Raw genomic sequence first — 22,331 nt, forward strand, 5'->3', positions numbered from 1 at the left:
AGACCAGCGGCGGGCCAGGGCAGGGCAGCCGGCGCTCCCACTAGCCGCGCAAGAGCCATGCCTCACGGTTGCAGGGCTGCCTGTGCACCCACCCTCGCGGGCTGTGTGAGCCGAGCACCGCAGCCCCTCTGCCCCTCAGCTCCCCCTGGAGACCAGCTGCTCCGGTCCGGAGGAAATGCCATCCTTCCAGAGCACGAAGCCTGCTCCTCCAAGCGGCCGAGCAGCTGCTGAGGAGGGCCGGGTTCCGGGGCAAAGGCAGGCGCAGACTTGGGGCTGAGACCCCCACTCACCTGTCCCAGGGCGAGAGCCCGCACAGCCTTCACGGCCGTCACCCACACAGTGCCGTCTTGATTGAGGGTCAGCACGCAGGGCACTGGGGGAAGAGAAGGACCCTTGGAGGGGGTGCTGGCCTTGCCACATGTGCTCAGACCCAGGCCTTGGGCCCCCGGGGAGGAAGGAGCAGGCAGCGAGGACAAAGGAAGCTCGGGGCGACGGCCAGAGGGGCTCCGCGCCGCCCGCCCGGGCCCCGGAGCGGCACACACACTACCTGCCGGCGGCCTGCCAGCGGGACCCTCAGTCCCACCCGCCCCGGCAACCTGCCCTCTTCCAGAGACCGACCGACCCTGTGTCACGGACAAAGCTAAGCTGGCCTCAGCGCCCCCCAGGCTGTCTCTGCGGAGGCAGAGGGCAAGGAGGCCTACACGTTGTACAATCTGAACAGTGGGGGCCCGGGCCCAGGTCGAATCGCCGGTCCTAACGCTGGCCTCACCCGGGGATCCCCGCTCAGTCACCTAGCGCCATCTGGTGGCGGAACCGGAAGTGGCACTCCATCATCTTGTCGCGGACCAGGGCTGCGGGCGGCTCCTCAGCCACCCAGTGCACGCGGCCGGTCCGCAGCAGGTCCCTGTACAGGGCCGGGTGGTCTGTCCGGGGGGCCTGCGGAGCGGAGCGCGAGGACGTGACGCCCTGGAGCCCTCAGTGGAGGGTCCTGCCCCAAAGCCCCCTCTGCACTTCATTACTAATGATAACAGTAAACACTCACTGAAATCCACGCTGACACGTGGAAATTCATGCGCTTATCCCTCGAGCCTGTCTACCCCACTTTGAAGATGAGGAAACTGAGGCACGAGAGGGAAAGTCACTCGTCATGGCCACACTCAGCAAATAGCAGAGGAGCATGTGATCCAACCCCATGACCTCTCCTCCTGGAAGTTCACCCTGCCCCCACCACAACCCGGCGTCCCAGGGCCAGACGCACACGAGACAGCCACGTCGCCACAGGGATCCCACCAAGCCCCACGTGGCTGGGGACAGGCCTCCTAGGCCTCCATGCACCTGGCCTCCTAGGACTTAGTAGGCCTCCCCTGAGGGAGGACCAAGGGCATCAAGCCCAGGGCCCTTGGGCTCTAAGTAGATAAGGAGACCCACACAGGGCACAAGTGTCGGTGGATGTGCTTTCTCAAAGCAAAAGAGACAGCTAAACTTTACACTAAAGTCCCTTTAACTCATGCTGGACCAGAATCACCGTCCAGGCCCTTGCGCCCAGGGCTCTTCTGGGCGGTGGTGTCCCAGAGGCCTGCTGGCCCCTCTGCCCGCATCTAACGGAGGGTCCCCCAGCTCTGGGACAGAGCGTGCTCAGAGCCGGGACGCTCAGCCTCGGCACTGCTGAGATGTGGGGCCGGATCACTGTGGAGGGGACGGGGCTCCCTGGCTTCACCCCCTGGACGCCAGCAGCACCTGCTCCCCTCCTCCCTCCCCCATGCCGTGATGCTGAAAATGTCCCCAGGCCCTGCCAAATGTCCCAGGGAGGGGAGCAGGGCAAACATGCCCCCTTTGTGAAGTCCTGCTCTAGAGCTTGGGGACACAGTCCCGGGTCCAGTGGCCCAGAGCCCCGCTGCGGCAGAAGGCCTAGGTCGGTCCCAGCTCTGCACCCTATCTGTTCAACAGTGAATCGCTGGAGGCCTCTGTGTGCAGGCCCTGTCCCAGGCACTGAGCCACCCCCGCTCCAAGGGACCTTCCCACGTTACTTAATCTTTGAGTCTTGTAAAATCGGAGGAATACATCTATCTACAAGGATTGATGTGATTAATAATGCGACCAGCATACAGTAAAAGCCTAGTACCTTAAACAAAACCCTTCTGGTACCTAGGGCCAATCCCGGGAGGAGGCAGAGGAAAGGCAAGGATGCGCCCGACCGCAGCTGCCCTGCAGACGCCCCACCCTGCCTGGCTCAGCACCGTGGGCTCTGCCACAACCAGGCCTCCGTCACCTCACCCGCCCGACTCACCACGAGCACGTCGCCCCTGACGCCATCCTTCTCCACCACGTACCAGGGCTCCCGCAAGCCACCTATGTTGGCTCTCTGGCCCAAAGTATACAGGAACCAACCTGTGGAAACAGTTTCTCAGCGAGGTGGGAGGGGCCCCGTCTCAAACGTCCCACCCTCGCGACGGGGAGGAGGCTGGAAGGCAGCAGGCAGGAGGCTCCCTCTGCGGACCACCCGGGCGGCCTGGCTTAGGCTGTACCTCCCACCCCGCGAGGAGCCGTTCCAGCTGCGCGGCCCCCTGACCCACCAGGAGCAGGGACCGCTCCTTTAGAACATGGGCCAAGTGCCCCGCCTGAAGCCACGAGCCCCTCTTGCCGAGGGGTCGAGCCGCCGTGTACTAACCGCCTCGGGGCCAGGACACCAGGCTGCCCCGGTTTCTCTGTGCACCCTCACCCCCACCACAAATACCACAAGGCCAGCCGGCTAGGCCACGCCTCCTCCAGCCCCCAGCCCCCAGCCCCACGGGGGAACCGGCGCCAAGCTCAGCGCTCCACTTCTGCAAGCCAGGCAACGGATCTGGGCTCCCCTGTGTGCCCTGGCAGCCTCCTGCCGGGACAGGCTGCGAGCGCCCTGCAAGTTGTCCCCAGCAGGGCCGGCACGTCCTCCCTCAGAAACGCTCAGCTCTCTGGGAGCCCGTGACGTCTAAGGCCCGCTCCCTCCAACAGCACCAGGAAGGGGAAGCTGTCCGGCCCAAACCGAGGTGAGGGTCTCCAAGGAACAAGCCCCTTGGGAGTGTCCATGTCTGAGCCCCAGCCCTCATCCTTCCGGCAGGTCAGACCCACGCTGGACCAAGTCTCGTCTGTCACCAGGCCCCCAAGGGCACAGCCCCACCGTTGACCAAGCCCGCCTCTGTCCTCCCACCTGGGCTGTGAACTCTCGCGCCTGACCCGTCCTCCCCACGCCGGCTCAGGGCAGGCTCAGGGTGCCCCGACCCCCAGCGGCGTCTGCGAATGAGGGAGCAGCACCTGGGGTGCAGCACTCCGGCCAGGAGGGCCACCTTCTGGTCCCAACTCTTCACGGCGTCCTAAGTCATGAAACTCATGCTCTGAAGTCAACCTAACTCCTTCCCTCCAGTGGAGTTTTTCTGTAGTCTGGTATTCTCTGTATGTAATGAAAAAATAAGTCTATTCATGGAGACTTAATACATAGCTCAGAGAGTGAGGCTTCTGAACCAGACGGCATCCTCTGTTATCGGCTGCGATGCTTGAAAGGAGCCCACGTCTCAAATCGCAAACACCGGGTCAGAGCCACTCCCACCTTCCCTGGCGCCACCCACCGCCGTGCCTGCGGGACTGGAATCATCTCGAAATCCCCAGAGCTCAAACTTGCCCCACGCCTCAAGGAGCTCAGGAAGAAAAGCAGCCCAGGGTTGCATCTCACCTTTATGCGTTCCCAGAACCTTATTGTCTTCTATTGAAATAAATTTACCAGGTCGAGGCTGTAAATACTGGAAAACAAACGTTTCATTGCTAACAGATCCAGGTCCAGAGCAGAAACGCGGCTCCGTCCTTTTGCATCAAAAGCCACTCACCTGAAGCATGAAATTTTCAAAATTTCTTTTACCAACGAAACAGATGCCCATGCTCTGAAACGAAAGGAAGGCCGACCGTGAGACGAACGGCCGGGTGGGGTCCTGCACTCCACCTGGAGAGCCTGGGCAGGGGCGGGAGGGACACACGGGGCCTCTCGGGGCCTCACCTGCCACAAGCCGCCCCTCCCCCGGGCCAGGGGCCTGGCTTCCCTTCTCCAGCACCACACACACCAGTCCCAGCCACAAACAGATCTCAGGGGCTTACTTCAGGCCCCAGACACGGACCTCGGCAGCTAAGTAGGCAGTGCCACCCGCACACCCAGCAGGGCCCGGCCCGCGCTGCAGACCCTCAGACCAGCCGCCCAGGAAAACACTAAAGCTGCTTAAGCCCTCAGGCCAGTCGGTGAGTCTCAGGGGAGAGACAGGGACCAGAGCAGAAGCAGGAAGTACAAGCCAGGCCACGAGGTGAAGCATCGCGGGAGGGTCCGAGGAAGGAGAGTCTTTTCTCCAGGTGACGTTTCTAGCACGCGGGAAGGCCTAGCGGGAACAGGCTCGCCGTCCCGCGCCCATGGTTCGGCTTCCTCGCTCACGCGCTGGCCTGTGTCCCTAGAACACGGGTCCTATGAGGGCGGCTCGCTCAGCTCTTACCGGTCACACCCAGAAACCGAACAGGTAGAGACATGAGTCGAGATGCTACAGGTGGAGGGATGGGCACCGGGCTGGCTTCCCTGGGGACAGCAACTTGCTGGCAAGAGCACAGCTGTGCCCGTCCCCAGGACAGACGTGAAGCAGTGGCTGCAGCTAAGGCCGCCTCAACCCGAAGCCGCCTGGTTAGACCGACTGCCCCAGGGTCTGCCCCAGGGTCACCTCAACTCCACCACTGCGCCAGGCTCGGGGCCTTTGCACAGGCTCTTCCCCGGCCGTCTACGTGACACTAAATCCTATTCACCCTGAGGCCTGAGGACAGACAGACTTTCCTTGGAGGCCTTTCCTGGTGTCTGTCCCTGCCCCCGAATTTTCTCTCACCGGACCCTACACCTTCTCTCAGGGACACCTTCCGAGTTTACAACGGTAGGTTTGTCTGTCTGCCCCCTTGACGTAAGCTCCCTGAAGGCAGGGGTGGAACTGCGCTCCTCACCGCGTCCTCAGAGGCCAGTGGTGCAGAGCCTGGCACAAAGAAGACACCTGACGAGGCCGTGCTGACGCGTGGATGGAAGCAGAGACGTGTGTGCTGATGGGGGTCTCAGAGCCCGGTCCTCACCGTCCTGCTCTCACCTGGCAGCTGAGCCAAGAGCACCCCAGCCAGCCACCTAGCGGCCAGGACAGCTGCCACTCCGGGGGGCCAAGGCACGGCCGGGAGGGAGAGGTCCCTCCTCTGCTGCTTTCTGAAGGACCCAGCCCCTCCCACTGTGTGCACGACGGGCTCCTCGCTCGACGCCAGATCCCAGGCAGGGGAGGTGGTGCAGGACCCCAGGCTGGGAGCACGCACACCCCTCAATCCTACCTCTTTTTTCTGAAGCACATGATGAAGTCTATTCTCAGCAGCTATTTTCTTTACAAAATCTTTTGTTAATCCCCCCAGGGGGAAGAGGGTTCTCCTCAGGGCATCCTGGGAAACCTGGCTGAGAAAGAAGGTCTGGTCTTTAAAGCTGTCAGCTGCTTGCAGAAGTTTTACCACTGCCAAGAGTAAAGAACAAAAGATGTTGCAGGAATAAAAATCATCATACTTTGCTTTTAATAATGTCCTTCTGTTTACTTCGATAGATTACCCCTGGTCTGGCAGAAACAAAGATCAATACTCAGTAGAAGACTTCCAGAAAAGAGAACTGCCGTGGTTAAGGTAAGAAAAATCCTCATCCCTAACTGATCTACTATTGAAAAAAATACGCAGAGGGTAGAGTTTATGTGATAAGGACATTTATTCCAGTTCATATGTTAGACTATATCTGCAAAGATTAAACATCACAAGACAAAAATGTTATGAAGTATTAAGAAAAAAACAAACTCAGCCACATCTGGGAAAACTGGACGAGACAACGTACAGAAAATCCTGCTGAAATGGTGTCAGCTGTGCTGTTTCCTAATAACCACAGGATGTGTTTGCACCGTGGCTGCTCTCAGGGACCCTGCTCACCTCCCAGGTCCCACAGTGGACGCCAACCACGTCCCCCCGCAGCACCCGGCTTCTAAACGTACTCCCCACTTGGTCACAGTGGGCTTTTCTTATGGTTCGAGCTGACATCCGTCAGCTGCTCCTCTGCAGTTTCTCTAACGTTCTATTCATTGTAAACACCCGTTCCCGGCTGGACAGCGACAGTGCAGAGCTGTGACTGACCCTGGCCACGGGATGCGGTTCAGGAAACAAGGCCCGCCTCCATCTCCGGGTCCCTCGGTCCTGCCTGGTGTGTTACAGACCTTCCATGACTGCAAACGCTGGGTCCCCCACTCTGCAGCTCAATGACCAACGGAGGAAACCGAACATGACACCAGTGTTCCAGATTCTTTCCACGTGACTCACAACCAGGGCTAAGCAAAGCCTCGGCAAGTCACACCCACAGCTCACACCCGTGCCAAGGGTACAAATAGCCCAAGTGCAGCGTGCAGCTCGGCCCAGTCACATGTGTAACATGCTCTCTGTGTCGCTAATGTTTTCCACCCGTGACCTCAAATTTGATTCTCACTTTAGCCCTATGATAGAATTATCCCCATTTTCAGATGAGGAAACTGAGGCTCAGATAATTAAAGTGACTGCCCACAATGGTGCAGGGAGAGAAGCGCAGAGCTGGAAACTGAGCTCAATCACCTGGTTTCTATTCCATCACTTTTTACGTACAAAACAACAAAATCAAGTGAAAAGTGAAAAACCGAGTTCAGTCAACCAGCCATCAGGTAGGCAGACTCATTTGCCAAAGGTTCTTTTTTGTTTCAAAACTAAACTTAAACAGTCTAAGTGCATATAAAAGCCTCAGAATACTGGGAGCAATTTGCAATTTCTCAAAGTTCTGGGTTATTTTAAAACAAACTCAAAATCCATGATTTTTAAGAAAGCAAGCAGGAACCCTAAACCATGGACAGGGATGCCTGCTAGGCAATGGTCTGCCTGTGCCTGGAGCCTCATTCACACCTTCGCTCCTCCGGGTCGGCCGTGGTGCTACCTGCCACGGGGACGGGTGAGGACATCTACCCTGGCCCAGGGCCCAGGGTCAGGAGCGCAGGCTGGACTCTGCTGCCCCTATGCGCTCTCCCCAGGGACCCAGGCCAGGAGGCCCCAGACCAGGTCTCCAGGGCAACTGAGTCAGAGCAAAATAAAAATCTCTAGGTGCCTAAAACGCACACAGAGAACAAAGACACTGTGGTATTATTAAAACAGCTACACAGAACAAAGCACACGCCAATGCAGTCAGAGGTCTGAGTGCCTCCGGCCTGTCAAAAAGGCCCAGAAAGCTCTGTGAGGCGCCACATGTTCTAGGAGGTAAGCGGGGGTGGCTATGTGACGTGGAAACAAATCCTTCATCTACTCAGGCCCCTCAGACCGACGTTCACTGGGCAAATTCCACCATGGAGTCCCCAGGCGGCAGGGCTGGGCAGTCAAAGCCGTGTCCTCCTGACGTGGAGGGTTTCCTGGTGAGGGTTGCCCAGGAGTGCGAAGGCAGCACCGGGGAGGGAAGCGGTCACCTCTCCCCACACATCAGCCCCCAACCACAAACACAGACACACACACAGACACACACACACGCCCCCACAGGGAACACAAACGGCCCAGCGCCCTGCAGGCAGCAGCGAGAGGCCTTCCCAACATCACGTAGGCGGTGTCCTTGTCTGGGCCCTGCCAGTAAGGTTATCTCTGGCCTCGGCTGCTGTGAGAGGGGGGAAGGAGGGAGAGAGAAGGAAAACAGGGTGGATCAGGCCGGATGACACGGAGGACGGCACAACGACCAGGGACGGCGGAGCTGAACAGACGCAGCTGGGATCCAGCCCCCCAACCCGAGGCACCCCGGTTGGTGAGTGCAGCCAAGCTTCAGTTTCCTCATCTGAGAACCAGAACCAGAGAACCCGCATGCTGGCACTGCCAAGAGGGGCGCGGGGAGGGAGGCGGTGGGCGTGAGGCGGCCAGGGCAGGCCAGACGCGGGGAAATGCCAACTCCCCCGTGGGGCTGCAGCAGTGGAAACTGCCCACAGAAACACGGCTCCGAGCCCCATCTTGCCTTTCACTTAATAATGACGCCAACTCCTCTGTTCTACATGCAGATGTACCAGGACAAGCCAGCAGCTTCCCAGGTGACTGCCTGGCATTTTCTAGGCAGGTGGAACTTCGCTCCCTTTGACACTGATGAGCTAATTTATATATGTAATCTTCGTAAGCATAGTTACAAGCCTGGCTGCCAGGCCTGTGCCATGTCAGGTCCCAGCACTCATGTCACACTAAAGTACACCTCAATCTCAAGTCCTCACAAACTCGAGGGTAAGAATCAGGGCCTGTTACACTTCAATTATTATTGTTGTGCGTCTCCTCCCAGAACTGGGTTATGAATTGCGGCTTCAGTTTCCCAGCAGCCCTGGCCCGGGCGCCCCACCTGAGCCTCTTCCTGGTACCAATCACAGGCCCTTGGGGAAAACGACCCTCTCGGTAACTGTCCTTTTTCGAAGAGGAAACCAAAACCAATGAGCTAGTTTGGAACACACGGAGAGAAGTCGTGCAGGTGTGCTCAAACAACTCACTGTCATTCTTCAAAATAGTTTACTTCATTCACAAATAATTAAGCTCTGGCCCAGGCACTTTTACTCACCATTTCTAATTTCAAATCGATTTCTAAAAAGCCCTTCTGGCCTCTTAACGTGCTTCTGCTGAAAGACCTCTTCATCTTCCAGGGACGTTCTTGCATAGTGACCCGTAGCAACTGCATCTGCTCCTGAGAGGTTTTTAAAAATACGAAGATCAGATTTTTATTTAAAAATTTTTTTTAATTTTAATTTTATAGTACAGATGTCTATCCTGTCAAATACTTTAATACAACTGACATTCTGTTTTTTAAATTTTTTGGCTGCGTTGGGTCTTCGTTGCTGTGCACGGGCTTTCTCTAGTAGTGGCGATCAGGGGCTACTCTTCGCTGAGGAGTATGGGCTTCTCATTGTCGTGGCTTCTCTTGTTGCGGAGCACAGGCTCTAGGCATGCGGGCTTCAGTAGCTGTGGCACGCAGGCTCAGCAGTTGTGGCTCACAGGCTCTAGAGTGCAGGCTCAACGGGCTTAGTTGCTCCGCGGCATATGGATCTTCCCGGACCAGGGATCGAACCTGTATCCCCTGCACTGGCAGGCGGATTCTTAACCACTGCACCACCAGGGAAATCTCCGGAGATTTTTTAATTTATTTTTTAATTTTTTTTTATATAGCAGGTTCTTATTAGTTATCTGTTTTATACATATTAGTGTATATATGTCAAGCCCAATCTCCCAATTCATCCCACCCCCACTACCCTCTGCCCCTTTCTCCCCTTGGTGTCCATACGTTTGTTCTCTACATCTGCGTCTGTATTTCTGTCTTGCAAACCAGTTCCTCTGTACCATTTTTCTAGATTCCACATATACGTGTTAACATACGATATTTGTTTTTCTCTTTCTGACTTACTTCACTCTGTATGACAGCCTCTAGGTCCATCCATGTCTCTACAAATGACCCAATTTCATTCCTTTTTATAGCTGAGTAATATTCCATTGTATATATGTACCATATCTTCTTTATTCATTCGTCTGTTGATGGGTATTTAGGTTGCTTCCATGACCTGGCTATTGTAAATAGTGCTGCAATGAACACTGGGGTGCATGTGTCTTTTTGAATTATGGTTTTCTCTGGTTATATGCCCAGTAGTGGGATTGCTGGATCATATGGTAATTATATTTTTAGTTTTTTAAGGAACCTCCATACTGTTCTCCATAGTGGCTGTATCAATTTACATTCCCACCGAGATGCAAGAGGGTTCCCTTATCTGCATACCCTCTCTAGTATTTGTTGTTTCTAGATTTTCTGATGAAGCCCATTCTAACTGGTGTGAGATGATAACCTCACTGTAGTTTTGATTTGCATTTCTCTAATTAGTGATGTTGAGCAGCTTTTCATGTGCTTCTTGGCCATCTGTATGTCTTCTTTGGACAAATTTAGGTCTTCTGCCCATTTTTTGTCTGGGTTGTTTGTATTTTTAATATTGAGCTGCATGAAATGTTTATATATTTTGGAGATTAATCCTTTGTCCGTCGATTCCTTTGCAAATATTTTCTCCCATTCTGAGGGATCTCTTTTTGTCTTGTTTATAGTTTCCTTTGCAGTGCAAGAAGCTTTTAAGTTTCATTACGTCCCACTTGTTTACTTTTGATTTTATTTCCGTTACTCTAGGAGGTGGATCAAAAAAGATCTTGCTGTAATTTATGTCATATTGTGTTCTTCCTATGTTTTCCTCTAAGAGTTTTATACTGTCCAGTCTTACATTTAGATCTTTAATCCATTTTTATTTTTGTGTATGGTGTTAGGGAGTGTTCTAATTTCATTCTTTTACATGTAGCTGTCCCGTTTTCCCAGCACACTTATTGAAGCGACTGTCTTTTCTCCATTGTATATCCTTGCCTTCTTTGTCATAGATTAGTTGACCACAGGTGTGTGGCTTTATCTCTGGGATTTCTATCCTGTTCCATTGATCTATATTTCTGTTTTTGTGCCAGTACCATATTGCCTTGATTACTGTAGCTTTGTAGTATAGTCTGAAGTCAGGGAGCCTGATTCCTCCAGCTCCTTTTTTTCCCCTCGAGATTGCTTTGGCTATTTGAGGTCTTTTGTGTCTCCACACAAATTTTAAGATTTTTTTGTTCTAGTTCTGTAAAAAAAATGCCATTGGTAATCTGATAGGCGTTGCACTGAATCTGTAGATTGCTTTGGCTAGTATAGTCATTTTCACAATATTGATTCTTCCAATCCAAGAGCATGGTATATCTCTCCATCTGTTTGTGTCATCTTTGATTTCTTTCATCAGTGTTTTTTTTTTTTTTTTTTGCTGTACGCAGGCCTCTCACTGCTGTGGCCTCTCCTGTTGCGGAGCACAGGCTCCGGACGCGCAGGCTCAGCGGCCATGGCTCACGGGCCCAGCCGCTCTGTGGCATGTGGGATCTTCCCGGACCGGGACACGAACCTGTGTCCCCTGCATCAGCAGGCAGACTCTCAACCACTGCACCACCAGGGAAGCCCTCATCAGTGTTTTATAGTTTTCTGAGTACAGGTCTTTCACCTCCTTAGGTAGGTTTATTCCTAGGTATTTTATTCTTTTCGTTGCAACGGTGAATGGGACTGTTTTCTTAATTTCTCTTAAAGATTTTTCATCATTAGTGTATAGGAATGCAAGAGATTTTTGTGTATTAATTTTGTTTCCTTCAACCTTGCCAAATTCATTGATTAGCTCTAGTAGTTTTCTGGTGACATCTTTAGGATTATCTATGTATAGTATCATGTCAGCTGCAAACAGTGATAGTTTTATTTCTTCTTTTCTAATTTGAATTCTTTTTCTTTTTCTTCTCTGATTGCCATTGCTAGGAGTTCCAAAACTATGTTGAATAATAGTGGCGAGAGTGGACATCCTTGTCTTGTTCCTGATCTTAGAGGAAATGCTTTCAGTTTTTCACCATTGAGAATGATGTTTGCTGTGGGTTTGTCATATATGGCCTTTATTATGTTGAGGTAAGTTCGCTCTATGCCCACTTTCTGGTGAGTTTTTATCATAAATGGGTGTTGAATTTTGTCAAAAGCTTTTTCTGCATCTATTGAGATGATCATATGGTCTTTATTCTTCAATTTGTTAATATGATGTATCACACTGATTTGTGTATACTGAAGAATCCTTGCATCCCTGGGATAAATCTCACTTGATCATGGTATATGATCCTTTTAATGTGTTGTTGGATTCTGTCTGCTGGTATTTTGTTGAGGACTTTTGCATCTATATTCACCAGTGATAATGGTCTGTAATTTTCTTTTTTTGTAGTATCTTTGTCTTGTTTTGGTATCAGGCTGATGGTGGCCTCGTAGAATGAGTTTGGGAGTGTTCCTTCCTCTGCCATTTTTTGGAAGAGCTTGAGAAGGATGGGTGTTAGTTCATCTCTAAATGTTTGATAGAATTCACCTGTGAAGCCATCTGGTCCTGGACTTTTGTTTGAAAGATTTTTAATCACAGTTTCAATTTCATTGCTTGTGATTGGTCTGTTCATATTTTCTGTTTCTTCCTGGTTCAGTCTTGGAAGGTTATACCTTTCTAAGAATTTGTCCATTTCTTCTAGGTTGTCCATTTTATTGGCATAGAGTTGCTTGTAGTAGTCTCTTAGGATGCTTTGTATTTCTGTGGTGTCTGTTGTAACTTCTCCTTTTTCATTTCTAATTTAATTGATCTGAGTTCTCTCCCTCTTTTTCTTGATGAGTCTGGCTTAAAGTTTATCAATTTTGTTTATCTTCTCAAAGAACCAGTTTTTCGTTTTATTGATCTTTGCTATTGTTTTCTTTGTTTCTATTTCATTTATTTCTGCTCTGATCTTTATGATTTCCTTCCTTCTACTGACTTGAGGTTTTTGTCTGTTCTTCTTTCTCTAGTTGCTTTAGGTGTAAGGTTAGATTGTTTATTTGAGCTTTTCCTTGTTTCTTGAGGTAGGGCTGTATTGCTATAAACTTCCCTATTAGAACTGCTTTTGCTGCATCCCATAGGTTTTGGATCATTGTGTTTTCCATGTCATTTGTTTCTAGGTATTTTTTGATTTCCTCTGATTTCTTCAGTGATCTCTTGGTTATTTAGTAACGTACTGTTTAGCCTCCATGTGTTTGTGTTTACTTTTCTTCCCCTGTAATTTATTTCTAATCTCATAGCATTGTGGTTGGAAAAGATGCTTGATATGATTTCAATTATTTTTAATTTACTGAGGCTTGATTTGTGACCCAAGATGTGATCTATCCTGCAGAATGTTTCATGTACACTTGAGAAGAAAGTGTAATCTGCTGTTTTCGGATGGAATGTCCTATAAATATCAATTAAATCTATCTTGTCTATTGTGTCATTTAAAGCTTGTGTTTCCTTAGTAATTTCCTGTCTGGATGATCTGTCCATTGGTGTAAGTGAGGTGTTAAAGTCCCCCACTATTATTGTGTTCCTGTCAATTTCCTCTTTTATAGCTGTTAGCATCTGCCTTATGTATTGAGGTGCTCCTATGTTGGGTGCATATATATTTGTAATTGCTACATCTTCTTCTTGGATTTATCCCTTGATCATTATGTAGTGTCCTTCCTTGTCTCTTGCAACATTCTTTATTTTAAAGTCTATTATATCTGATATGAGTACTGGTACTCCAGCTTTCTTTTGATTCCCATTTGCATGGAATCTCTTTTTCCATCCCCTCACTTTCAGTCTATATGTGTCCCTAGGTCTGAAGTTGGTCTCTTGTAGACAGCATATATATGGGTCTTGTTTCTGTATCCATTGCGTGAGCCTGTGTCTTTTGGTTGGAGCATTTAATCCATTCACATTTAAGGTAATTATTGATATATATGTTCCTATGACCATTTTTCAAATTGTTATGGGTTTGTGTTTTTGTAGGTCCTTTTCTTCTCTGGTGTTTCCCACTTAAAGAAGTTCCTTTAGCATTTGTTATAAAGCCGGTTTGGTGGTGCTGAATTCTCTTAGCTTTTACTTGTCTGTAAAGCTTTTGATTTCTCTGTCGAATCTGAATGAGATCCTTGGTGGGTAGAGTACTTGGTCATAGGTTCTTCTCTTTCACCACTTTAAATATATCATGCCATTCCCTTCTGGCTTGTAGAGTTTCTGCTGAGAATTCAGCTGTTGACCTTATGGGAGTTCCCTTGTATGTTATTTGTCATTTTTCCCTTGTTGCTTTTAATAATTTTTCTTTGTCTTCAATTTTTGTCAGTTTGATTACTATGTATCTTGGTGTGTTTCTCCTTGGGTTTATCCTGCCTGGGACTCTCTGTAATTCCTGGACTTGGGTGGCTATTTCCTTTCCCATGTTAGGGAAGTTTTCGACTATAATCTCTTCAAATATTTTCTCAGGTCCTTTCTCTCTCTCTTCTCCTTCTGGGACCCCTATAAGGTGAATGTTGGTACGTTTAATGTTGTCCCAGAGGTCTCTTAGGCTTCATTTCTTTTCATTCTTTTTTTCTTTACTCTGTTCCATGGCAGTGAATTCCACCATTCTGTCTTCCAGGTCACTTATCCATTCTTCTGCCTCAGTTATTCTGCTATTGATTCCTTCTAGTGTATTTTTCATTTCAGTTATTGTATTGTTCATCTGTTTGTTTGTTCTTTAATTCTTCTAGGTCTTTGTTAAACACCTCTTGCACCTTCTTGATCTTTGCCTCCATTTTTTTCCTGAGGTCCTGGATCACCTTCACTATCATTGTTCTGAATTCTTTTTCTGGAAGGTTGCCTATCTCCACTTCATTTAGTTGTTTTTCTGGGGTTTTATCTTGTTCCTTCATCTGGTACATAGTCCTCTGCCTTTTCATTTTGTCTATCTTTCTGTGAATGTGGTTTTTGTTCCACAGGCTGAGGGACTGTAGTTCTTCTTGTTTCTGCTGTCTGCCCTCTGGTGCATGAGGCTATCCGAGAGACCTGTGCAAGCTTCCTGATGGGAGGGACTGGTGGTGGGTGGAGCTGGGTGCTGCTCTGGTGGGCAGAGCTCAGTCCGCTAGTATTGGAGGGTCTCCTTCAGAGGCAGGGGGCAGCTGTGGCTCACCACAAGGACAAAGACTTTGGCAGCAGAAGTTCTGGGAAGTACTCCTTGGCGTAAGCCCTCCCGGAGTCCGCCATTAGCCCCACCCTTATTTTTTAAATTTTTATTTAAAAAATATTTTTGGTCGTGCCACACAGAATGTGGGATCCTAGTTCCCTGACCCGGGATTGAACCCGCACCCCCTGCAGTGGAAGCACAAGTCTTAACCACTGGACCACCACGGAAGTCCCGAGGATCAAATTTTAGACTTGCACTTGCTGGCCTTGGCCAGTCGGAGCCCAGGGTGCACCAAGCAGCAGACAGACGCCAGGTCTCACACCAGGCAGTCTGTGCAGATTACCTGCCCCACTCCCAAACACCCAGATCCCAGGGAATAGAGGCACACCTGAAATTCCATTGAATAAGCAGCCTTTAGGTCTCTAAATTGATATAATCTTGCTACAAGATTTCACTGTATCTCTAAGAGTCTTTCTAAAGTTAATATCTATCCATTCATTCTAGCTTAAGGAAAAATTCAGATATGCACACAAGTACAAAAAGCTAATTTCAGTGTTTCTTATACTAAGGAAAAACTGAAAACAACTGAAACGTTCAACACCAGGAGAATATGAAGTAAATCAAAGTGCCATTGCCATAATAACAGTGCCACTTACACAGAATTTTTAATGGGAAAACGCTTATGATATTGTTCAGTAGGGAAAGAAAGTTTATGACTCTACTTTTTTTAATGTACAGAAAAAAATGAAGACAAATATCAGAAAGTCTCCTCCTTTGATTCTGGGAGGTGAAATTATAGGTGACACTTTCCCTTATCTTTTTTACTCTTCTGAGTTTTAAATTTTCTTTAATAAATACATATTATTTTTATAACAGTGAAGGACCATGCAGCATAGTCAATTTCTTCTTTCCACATAATGCAAAAAAGTGAAAGAACCTACAAAGGCACATATTAATCCATAACCTTTGCACTGAGTGAAAATTTCAGACATTTCGTATTGCAAGAGACTTTTTCCAGGAAGGTGCAGCAAAACTGATTCAGTACTTAACCAACCAAAGTAGCTCAGTGTAAAACAAAAGACACAGTAAGAATTAACTGCTGCATATTAACTACTTGAAAAAGCACACGTAGGAACACATTATTAAATCTTGATTGATTTTCTAATAGAGAAAAAAAACACTTTATTTCCTTAAAGAACCACCAGTTACACTGCAAAAATGTAGGATTCTTTGTGAGAAGCCCTAAGATTTCAGAGGTCTAGGTTTCGAGTATTTTTATTCTGTGTTGTACTGTTCACACAGTAAATTCAGACTCAGAAACGTTTACCGCAGAAATTCTTCCGAAGCATCCCCAACAGATGGCCACCTAGGGGCTCCCTGAAAAGCTAAGGTGACAAGGAGCTTCAAGCTCTACAAAGGCAAGCATCATGCCCCGTGAAGAGCTGTTTGTGCCTCCCCTGAGTGAAATCTTTCTCCTGCGCACCCCAGCTCTGGCCTCTGGGGTCCCAAGCTAGAATGTGATCCTGAGTCACATGCTTGCGTGCTGCTATGATGGCCCCAAAGTATCGTCAGATGGAGTATTTCCCACACTCTCAAAATAAAAACCAACTCATGCTCCATGAGCCTGTCACTCTTTTTCCCGAGTAAACTGGAACTAAATGCAGCCACTAGACGTAGGCTGCCCAGTGTGGACCCCCGCGGACCCCTCCCCCTTCCTCGGATGTCCTGACCACAAGGCAAACTTGGGCTGCACTGGCTCTGATGCCAGACTGCAGGCTCACAGTCAGCTCGAGGCCCCTTGAGGCCCTAGATCGACTCCCAATCCTGTACCAGAAGATTTAATTACTGAACCTAGGTAGCAAACTTTGCATTTATCTCTACTCAACTTCATGTTATTGGTGTTAGCCCAGCATTCGAATTTGTTAGGACTTCAATTCGTAGTTCTCATAGGCGTTTTTGGTAAAAAATAACCTAACTCCATGAACCGACTTTTCATCATTGTCGTCTCAGTGGCAGGTCACTTGCGTATCAGGTTGGCAAGCCGACTCTGTCCCCTTTTAAGTCATTGCAAAGTGCTGACAGGACAGAGTGGCCAGTGGTCCTGTGACCCCACTGGGCCACTGGCACACAGCACGTCTTGGCACATGGCCAGATGTGGCAGGGTGGGCTGCAACGGGCCAGAACAATGTGCAAGACCAGCATCCAGCGCTCCAGAAGCTCATTATGGTGGCCCTGACAGCAGGGGACAAGAAGAGAACCTGAATTCACAAAAGCACAGCAACAGATACCACGAGGAGCCTAAGTAAGCAGGTCAGCAGCAGGGGGTTCAACAAACAGGAATGGGGATGTCCCACCAGGCCGACGGGAATGAGAAGGCAGGAAGCTGGGAACGGACAAACTCTGCAGGCAAGCTGTCGGTGGCGGCAGGACCTTGAGCAGAAACAGGCTTTCCGAACAGGCCACTAAGACATGGCTCCAAACCAGAGAAACGAAACAGACCCAGGACCCAGAATCAGCTACAGACCCAGACCCGTTTCCGAGACAAAGCAGACGCCTGCTTTTAAAGCAAGAGAAAAGGTCTCAGTAGGACCAGCAAAAAGGATGACTAATAAGAAACGAAATGCCGAGTTTCTTAAGTTCTGAATTAGGGCTCCTGAAACTTCCGCTAAATATAACCACATCTGGAACTAGAGCTGCTTTGAGCAAAGTCGAACCTGCAGGCAGGGTCTGGGGGCCTCACCTTTCAACTCTCGCCAGTGATCCAACACTTCGTTCCTCAGGGTTTTCTGAGGTTGGTTCTCCTGAAATCCACTGTGCTAGTTCTTATGGCTGTGCGGCCCGTGACAAAGATGCACTCTCTCCCCCCTGGGATCCTATCATTTGTGCATCGCCAGAGAGTTCTTTCTTAGCCAGTGAAATATAAAATACTATCGTTTTCACTGCTTCCTTTCCTTCTGCAAGATGAAACTGCTTACAAGGCTTTGACTTCTGGCTTTCTCTGAAAATCTTATGATATTCTCCTTTTTTAATTTCAAGATACTTTATTATTTTTTTCAACAGGTCACAACACTAAGCTTCTGGTCCATTCTGCCTGCCATTGCACAGGCTACAAACATTTGCTCAGCAGTCTAGGGGCACTCTTTAGTAGCATGTTTGAGAAGTGAATAAAAAGCCACATAGAACAAATATTGCAATAGTTTCCATAGGAACACAGGTAAGTGTGACCCCACCTCCCGGGCTTCCACATTGCCACATCTGTGCCAAGCCTACTCACACAGAAATCTCAAACCTTGCAGAAACTAAGTTAAATGGTCCCCCCAAACCCTAATTCAAGCTAAACTCACAGTTAACAGCTACGAGAATGGTGTCTACATGTCAACACAAGTTGCAGCACAGGCTGGGTGACCTTCATTCTACTCTCCCAAGCACAGGACACAGGCACAGTGCCACCATCCTGCTCCTCTGATCTGGGTAGGAAGTTGTGGTTCTGGACTTGCTGCATCAGTTGCCTCGTGGGCCCTGACATCACATAGTAGATGGTCAGCCTCTGGAATCCACTGAAGTGGATTCAGCAGCGACAGTGTGAGCACCCATGTTTTCAAAGAGCATCCAATCTCCCATATGCATCTCGGGCAAGTTACAGTGCTCAACAATGCGATCGAGGTCATCATAGGTCAGTCTCCAGATGCTGGATGGATAATACTTCCCATCTGGTTTGGGGCTCTTCTGCAGAAGGGGCTTCATACGTGCATGGTCATAAAGGATGCCGCTGAAAGCTCCACAGACTCCATCATTCACGTGATACGTAAAGGTCTGTTCACTCGACTCATCTTTATCATCAGAGCCTGTCTGCTCCTCTAATGGGAGGTTTTTTTGCAATGATATTAACTGTGAGCTTGAAAGCTGATGCAACGTAGTTATCTGCCTGGCTCAGCTATGATTCTCACTCTGGAGTCTAATGGAAGATACTTGTCCAAGACTGGGTTGATCTCTTCAAATTTAAGCTTTACATCCTCAGATCCAGAAAAGCCACCACCAATATCAAACAGATACATGTTGAAACCGACCTCAGCTCCCAGAAATCTCATAATTCTTAAAAAGACAAACGCAGACAATCCCAATTACTTACCAAGATTATCCACAGCATAATTAAAAAAACAACTGAATTTGATATGTTTGTTGCAGACTATGTCAGGATTGGGAGTTCTTCCTTTTTCATATTCATTTAAAAAATCACTGGAATAAAAGAAAAAGACTTTTCACTTCTAAGTGTGAGACACTCTATGGAAAAATAAATCAGCTAAATTACTTGCTTAATTTAGAGTTTCTCCCTGTCTTACCAAAACTATAATTTTCTACAAAACAGAAGAGCTTCAGTATAGAGCCATTTTCAATATTTTCATCAAATATCGGTTTAAAGACAGCTGCAGTTTCCATCTGAACCTACACTCACCAGGCCCCAGGCCCCACTGTACCATTTCCCAAAATAAGACCCAAAGGACCCCCTCCATCAGAATCACCTGAAGCGCCTGCTCAAGTGCAGGTTCCAGGGCCCCATCCCAGACCCAGGTCGAGGTATCTGTTTAACCAGCACCCCAGCCGACTCTTCAGCCTGACATCTCCTGCCCAGTGGATTTGTCCTCAGGGACCAGTCACAGCCAGCCTTCCGTGGGAGACCTCGGCCTTAGCTCCCTCATACTAATTTAGCAGAGACATTAGACTTCTGGCAGGTGGCACAGTAACAGGAAGAAGGGCTAGGGGTGCTCTGGGATGCAGGCCTGACCTCTAACACAGACTCCCTGAGGGCGGCTGAGGCCTCCCACACACAGTCTTCAGCACCACTGCCAAAACAAAAAGTGCCGGCTGCACGCCATTGGCCCGGCTGACTACGGCAGTCCTGCCCTTAGGAAGCCTTCTGCATCGGGAACTGCACCCACCTGAACACATCATTCCAATACTCCTTCACGTAGGACACTTGATGGAAGGGGATGTCTAGGATTTGGCAAACTCTGTAAGCGTCTTCGCAGTCTTTGTCAGCCGTGCAAACTCCATGCTCATCCAGCGAGTCCCAGTTCTTCATAAACACCCCTGTCACCTGGTAACCTGGGGGAGGGGCGAAGGGCAAATTAAAGAGAGTTTATGAAACCAACCTTGGGTGGAAAAAGCAGTGACTCCTGAGCTCTCCGGTGCCTCTGTGCACGGGTGCCTGGCAGTCCCCCCTTTGCCACGTGGCCTTCTGTGCTCCGACTACATCTTAGTGCAAACTGTTCCTGACTCTCCGGCTGATGCTCGCACCCTGACCCTCCCCCTGCACTTTGTAAAGGCCTCCTTCCTCACAACACGCTGTGGGGCTGTACTGATTGCCCGCGTCCCCAAGATTGCTCATCTTGTATGAACAAGACGGCATTTTTTCACCTTCGTGCTCCCACGCACAATGCCAAGCACATAGAGGCGTAGCCAACGTGTGACTGAACGAAAGAAGAGCAGAAATTCAACAAATAAAATAAAAAATAAAAACCACCATTCAGTTATCAGAAAAGTAAACTCATTTCAAAAGTTATTTCCAATTACCATCTAAGAATTAGATTCTAAGTCATCAGACATAAAGACATTTAAAATTTTGGCTACCTTATTGTAAGGGCTGTACCATCTGTATATTTTGACCGTTTTCTCCCTTTTCTGCCGCTTACAAAGCACCCAACCAAATACTGGAAAGACCAGCTTTAGGACTACATAGGTGTCTACCACATATGAAATCTGTTTTTTGGGTAGGCTCAATGTAATGAAAGACGGGGCATTTGACCGTAAAAGGTTTAATACAGTACTCCAAAGAACAGAGATTCAGTGACACAGCTTCGCCAAATACTAAAAGGTCACATTAGCAAGACCACCCCCCCATCCCAGCAGGTAACAGGCCCTCCCTCCTCTGCTTCGCAAACCACGTGACTGCTTCTCTTGTAGTGCACACCACACTAGGTGCCAGTAGTTCCCGTCCATGCTCCCTGTAGCTCAGTAAAACATGGAGCTGTGTCTCATACACCCACGTGTCCCCAGTGCCCAGCAGAGAACAAGAGCTTGACCAGAACAAACACACAACTCCACATCCAGAGCTTTAAAAATCCCCTCTTCTGGGCTTCCCTGGTGGCGCAGTGGTTGAGAGTCCGCCTGCCGATGCAGGGGACGCAGGTTCGTGCCCCGGTCCGGGAGGATCCCACATGCTGCGGAGCGGCTGGGCCCGTGAGCCATGGCCGCTGGGCCTGCACATCCGGAGCCTGTGCTCCGCAACGGGAGAGGCCACAGCAGTGAGAGGTCCGTATACCGCAAAAAAAACACAAAATCTCCTCTTCTATAGCCTGATCTGCCTGCTCATCTTTCTTCTGGAGATGTGACCCATTTACATGGGCACAGGCTCTGGCACTCCAGTATGGGACCAGAGCACCTTGCCAGTCCTTAACTTTCCAGGAGGCACGTGACAGAACACACACGTCCAACAAGACTGGGAAAAACCCCGATGCCGAGTGGAGAGGACCAGGCTTTTTCTTTGCTACGTCCATCAGCTTCTCCCACGGAGGAGCAAAACCCAAGGAAGCTGGAATACGAAGCTGTGCAGTCTGGATTCCGGGAAGGAGAGCTTACCTTCCGGAAGTAGTAAAATAACATATCTAGACTCTCCAGGGCCACCTGCCACATCTCCCCAAACATGTCACAGCCTCATCAGAACCCTTCAAGGGCTCTGCACTGCTACCCAACACAGTCGAAAGCCCCTCATAGAACATATTGCATAACCAGGGCTCAACCTACCTCTCCACCCCCCTCTCCTTCTGATAGGGACAGAGTAAAGGGACAAAGTGGGTAATTAAATAGTTAGTCCCACTAGGGGATTGTAAGTAAAGAAGAAAGTATGGGAGGCCCCTGTAAGTTAATGATCACTCAAGAAAGCAGGTTTGCTTAACCATAAAACCAAGCAGGCTTGCTTAGTAACAAAACCATGCAGCAGAAGCATGAGACATCCCCCAAAACAATAAAACAATGCTGGCATGAGACCCACATCCTGCCCGGTGAGCTCAGTAAGTTAATGATTCCTAGGACATGCTCCTGTGTGTGTACTAAAAACAAAAATATAAGGAAAGGGTGACATTATACTGAAACCTGAGATGATTTACCATTTTTAGCATACGTTACCGCCTTTTTGCTAATTCTCATTGTGCCATGACAGTCCTGGCTTGACCATGTAGGGACAAGAAAACTCCCCCAGCCAATGTGGAGGAGCTGATGATGGAAGACTGACGTCTACTCAAGAATGAGGAAGAGGGTGGTCTTTTCCCCCTCCCCACCTTTCCTCTGATTTTAAAACTGTAACCCACTAAGTTCTCAGGGCACAGCACCCTCTCGCCCGCCTGCCTGTAAGCCTCACAAACGTCCTATTCTAACACATCCCTTCTTATCTATCACTTTGCCTCTCGCTGAATTCTTTCCGCGCTGAGACATGAAGAACCGGAGCTCCTCGGAACCGCCCCCACCCCCAAACGCCACCTCACGGTCTCACTTCCGCCTCCCTCTGGCCAGAGCCAGCTCCTGCTGCTGACGCCGCCAGAAAGCCCTTTTCTCCTCCCCGATCTTTGCTTAGTGAAATCCTACTCCTCCTGCAAGTCTTGCAACCATGGATTTGAGGAGTCTAGGTGTCCCATCTTCCAGGTTGGCACCTCCTCAAC

At 49.3% G+C, this 22,331-nt stretch overlaps 1 protein-coding gene and 1 pseudogene across 3 annotated transcripts in view; both read right to left on the minus strand.

Annotated features, from left to right (window-relative positions):
* Positions 1-22,331, minus strand: part of TRMU (tRNA mitochondrial 2-thiouridylase) — a 38,906-nt gene that overhangs the window by 15,425 nt on the left and 1,150 nt on the right. Inside the window, exons 2-10 of one of the 3 annotated variants that reach the window (XM_030855615.2) lie at positions 19,557-19,722; positions 18,749-18,855; positions 8,645-8,767; positions 5,362-5,534; positions 3,858-3,911; positions 3,707-3,773; positions 2,288-2,388; positions 792-936; positions 291-373 (exon numbers count right to left, since the gene is read on the minus strand). In XM_030855615.2, coding sequence (XP_030711475.1) covers positions 291-373; positions 792-936; positions 2,288-2,388; positions 3,707-3,773; positions 3,858-3,911; positions 5,362-5,534; positions 8,645-8,767; positions 18,749-18,855; positions 19,557-19,722 — 1,019 coding nt within the window. Of the gene's footprint in view, positions 1-290; positions 374-791; positions 937-2,287; positions 2,389-3,706; positions 3,774-3,857; positions 3,912-5,361; positions 5,535-8,644; positions 8,768-18,748; positions 18,856-19,556; positions 19,723-22,331 lie in introns of those variants that run through there. The other 2 variants (XM_030855619.2, XM_070046479.1) reach the window with 2 other exon arrangements.
* LOC115852658 (ornithine decarboxylase pseudogene) lies at positions 9,303-18,742 on the minus strand (annotated as a pseudogene).

The sequence above is a fragment of the Globicephala melas genome, chromosome 10, assembly GCF_963455315.2.
Source record: "Globicephala melas chromosome 10, mGloMel1.2, whole genome shotgun sequence".
Taxonomy (NCBI): Eukaryota; Metazoa; Chordata; class Mammalia; order Artiodactyla; family Delphinidae; genus Globicephala; species Globicephala melas.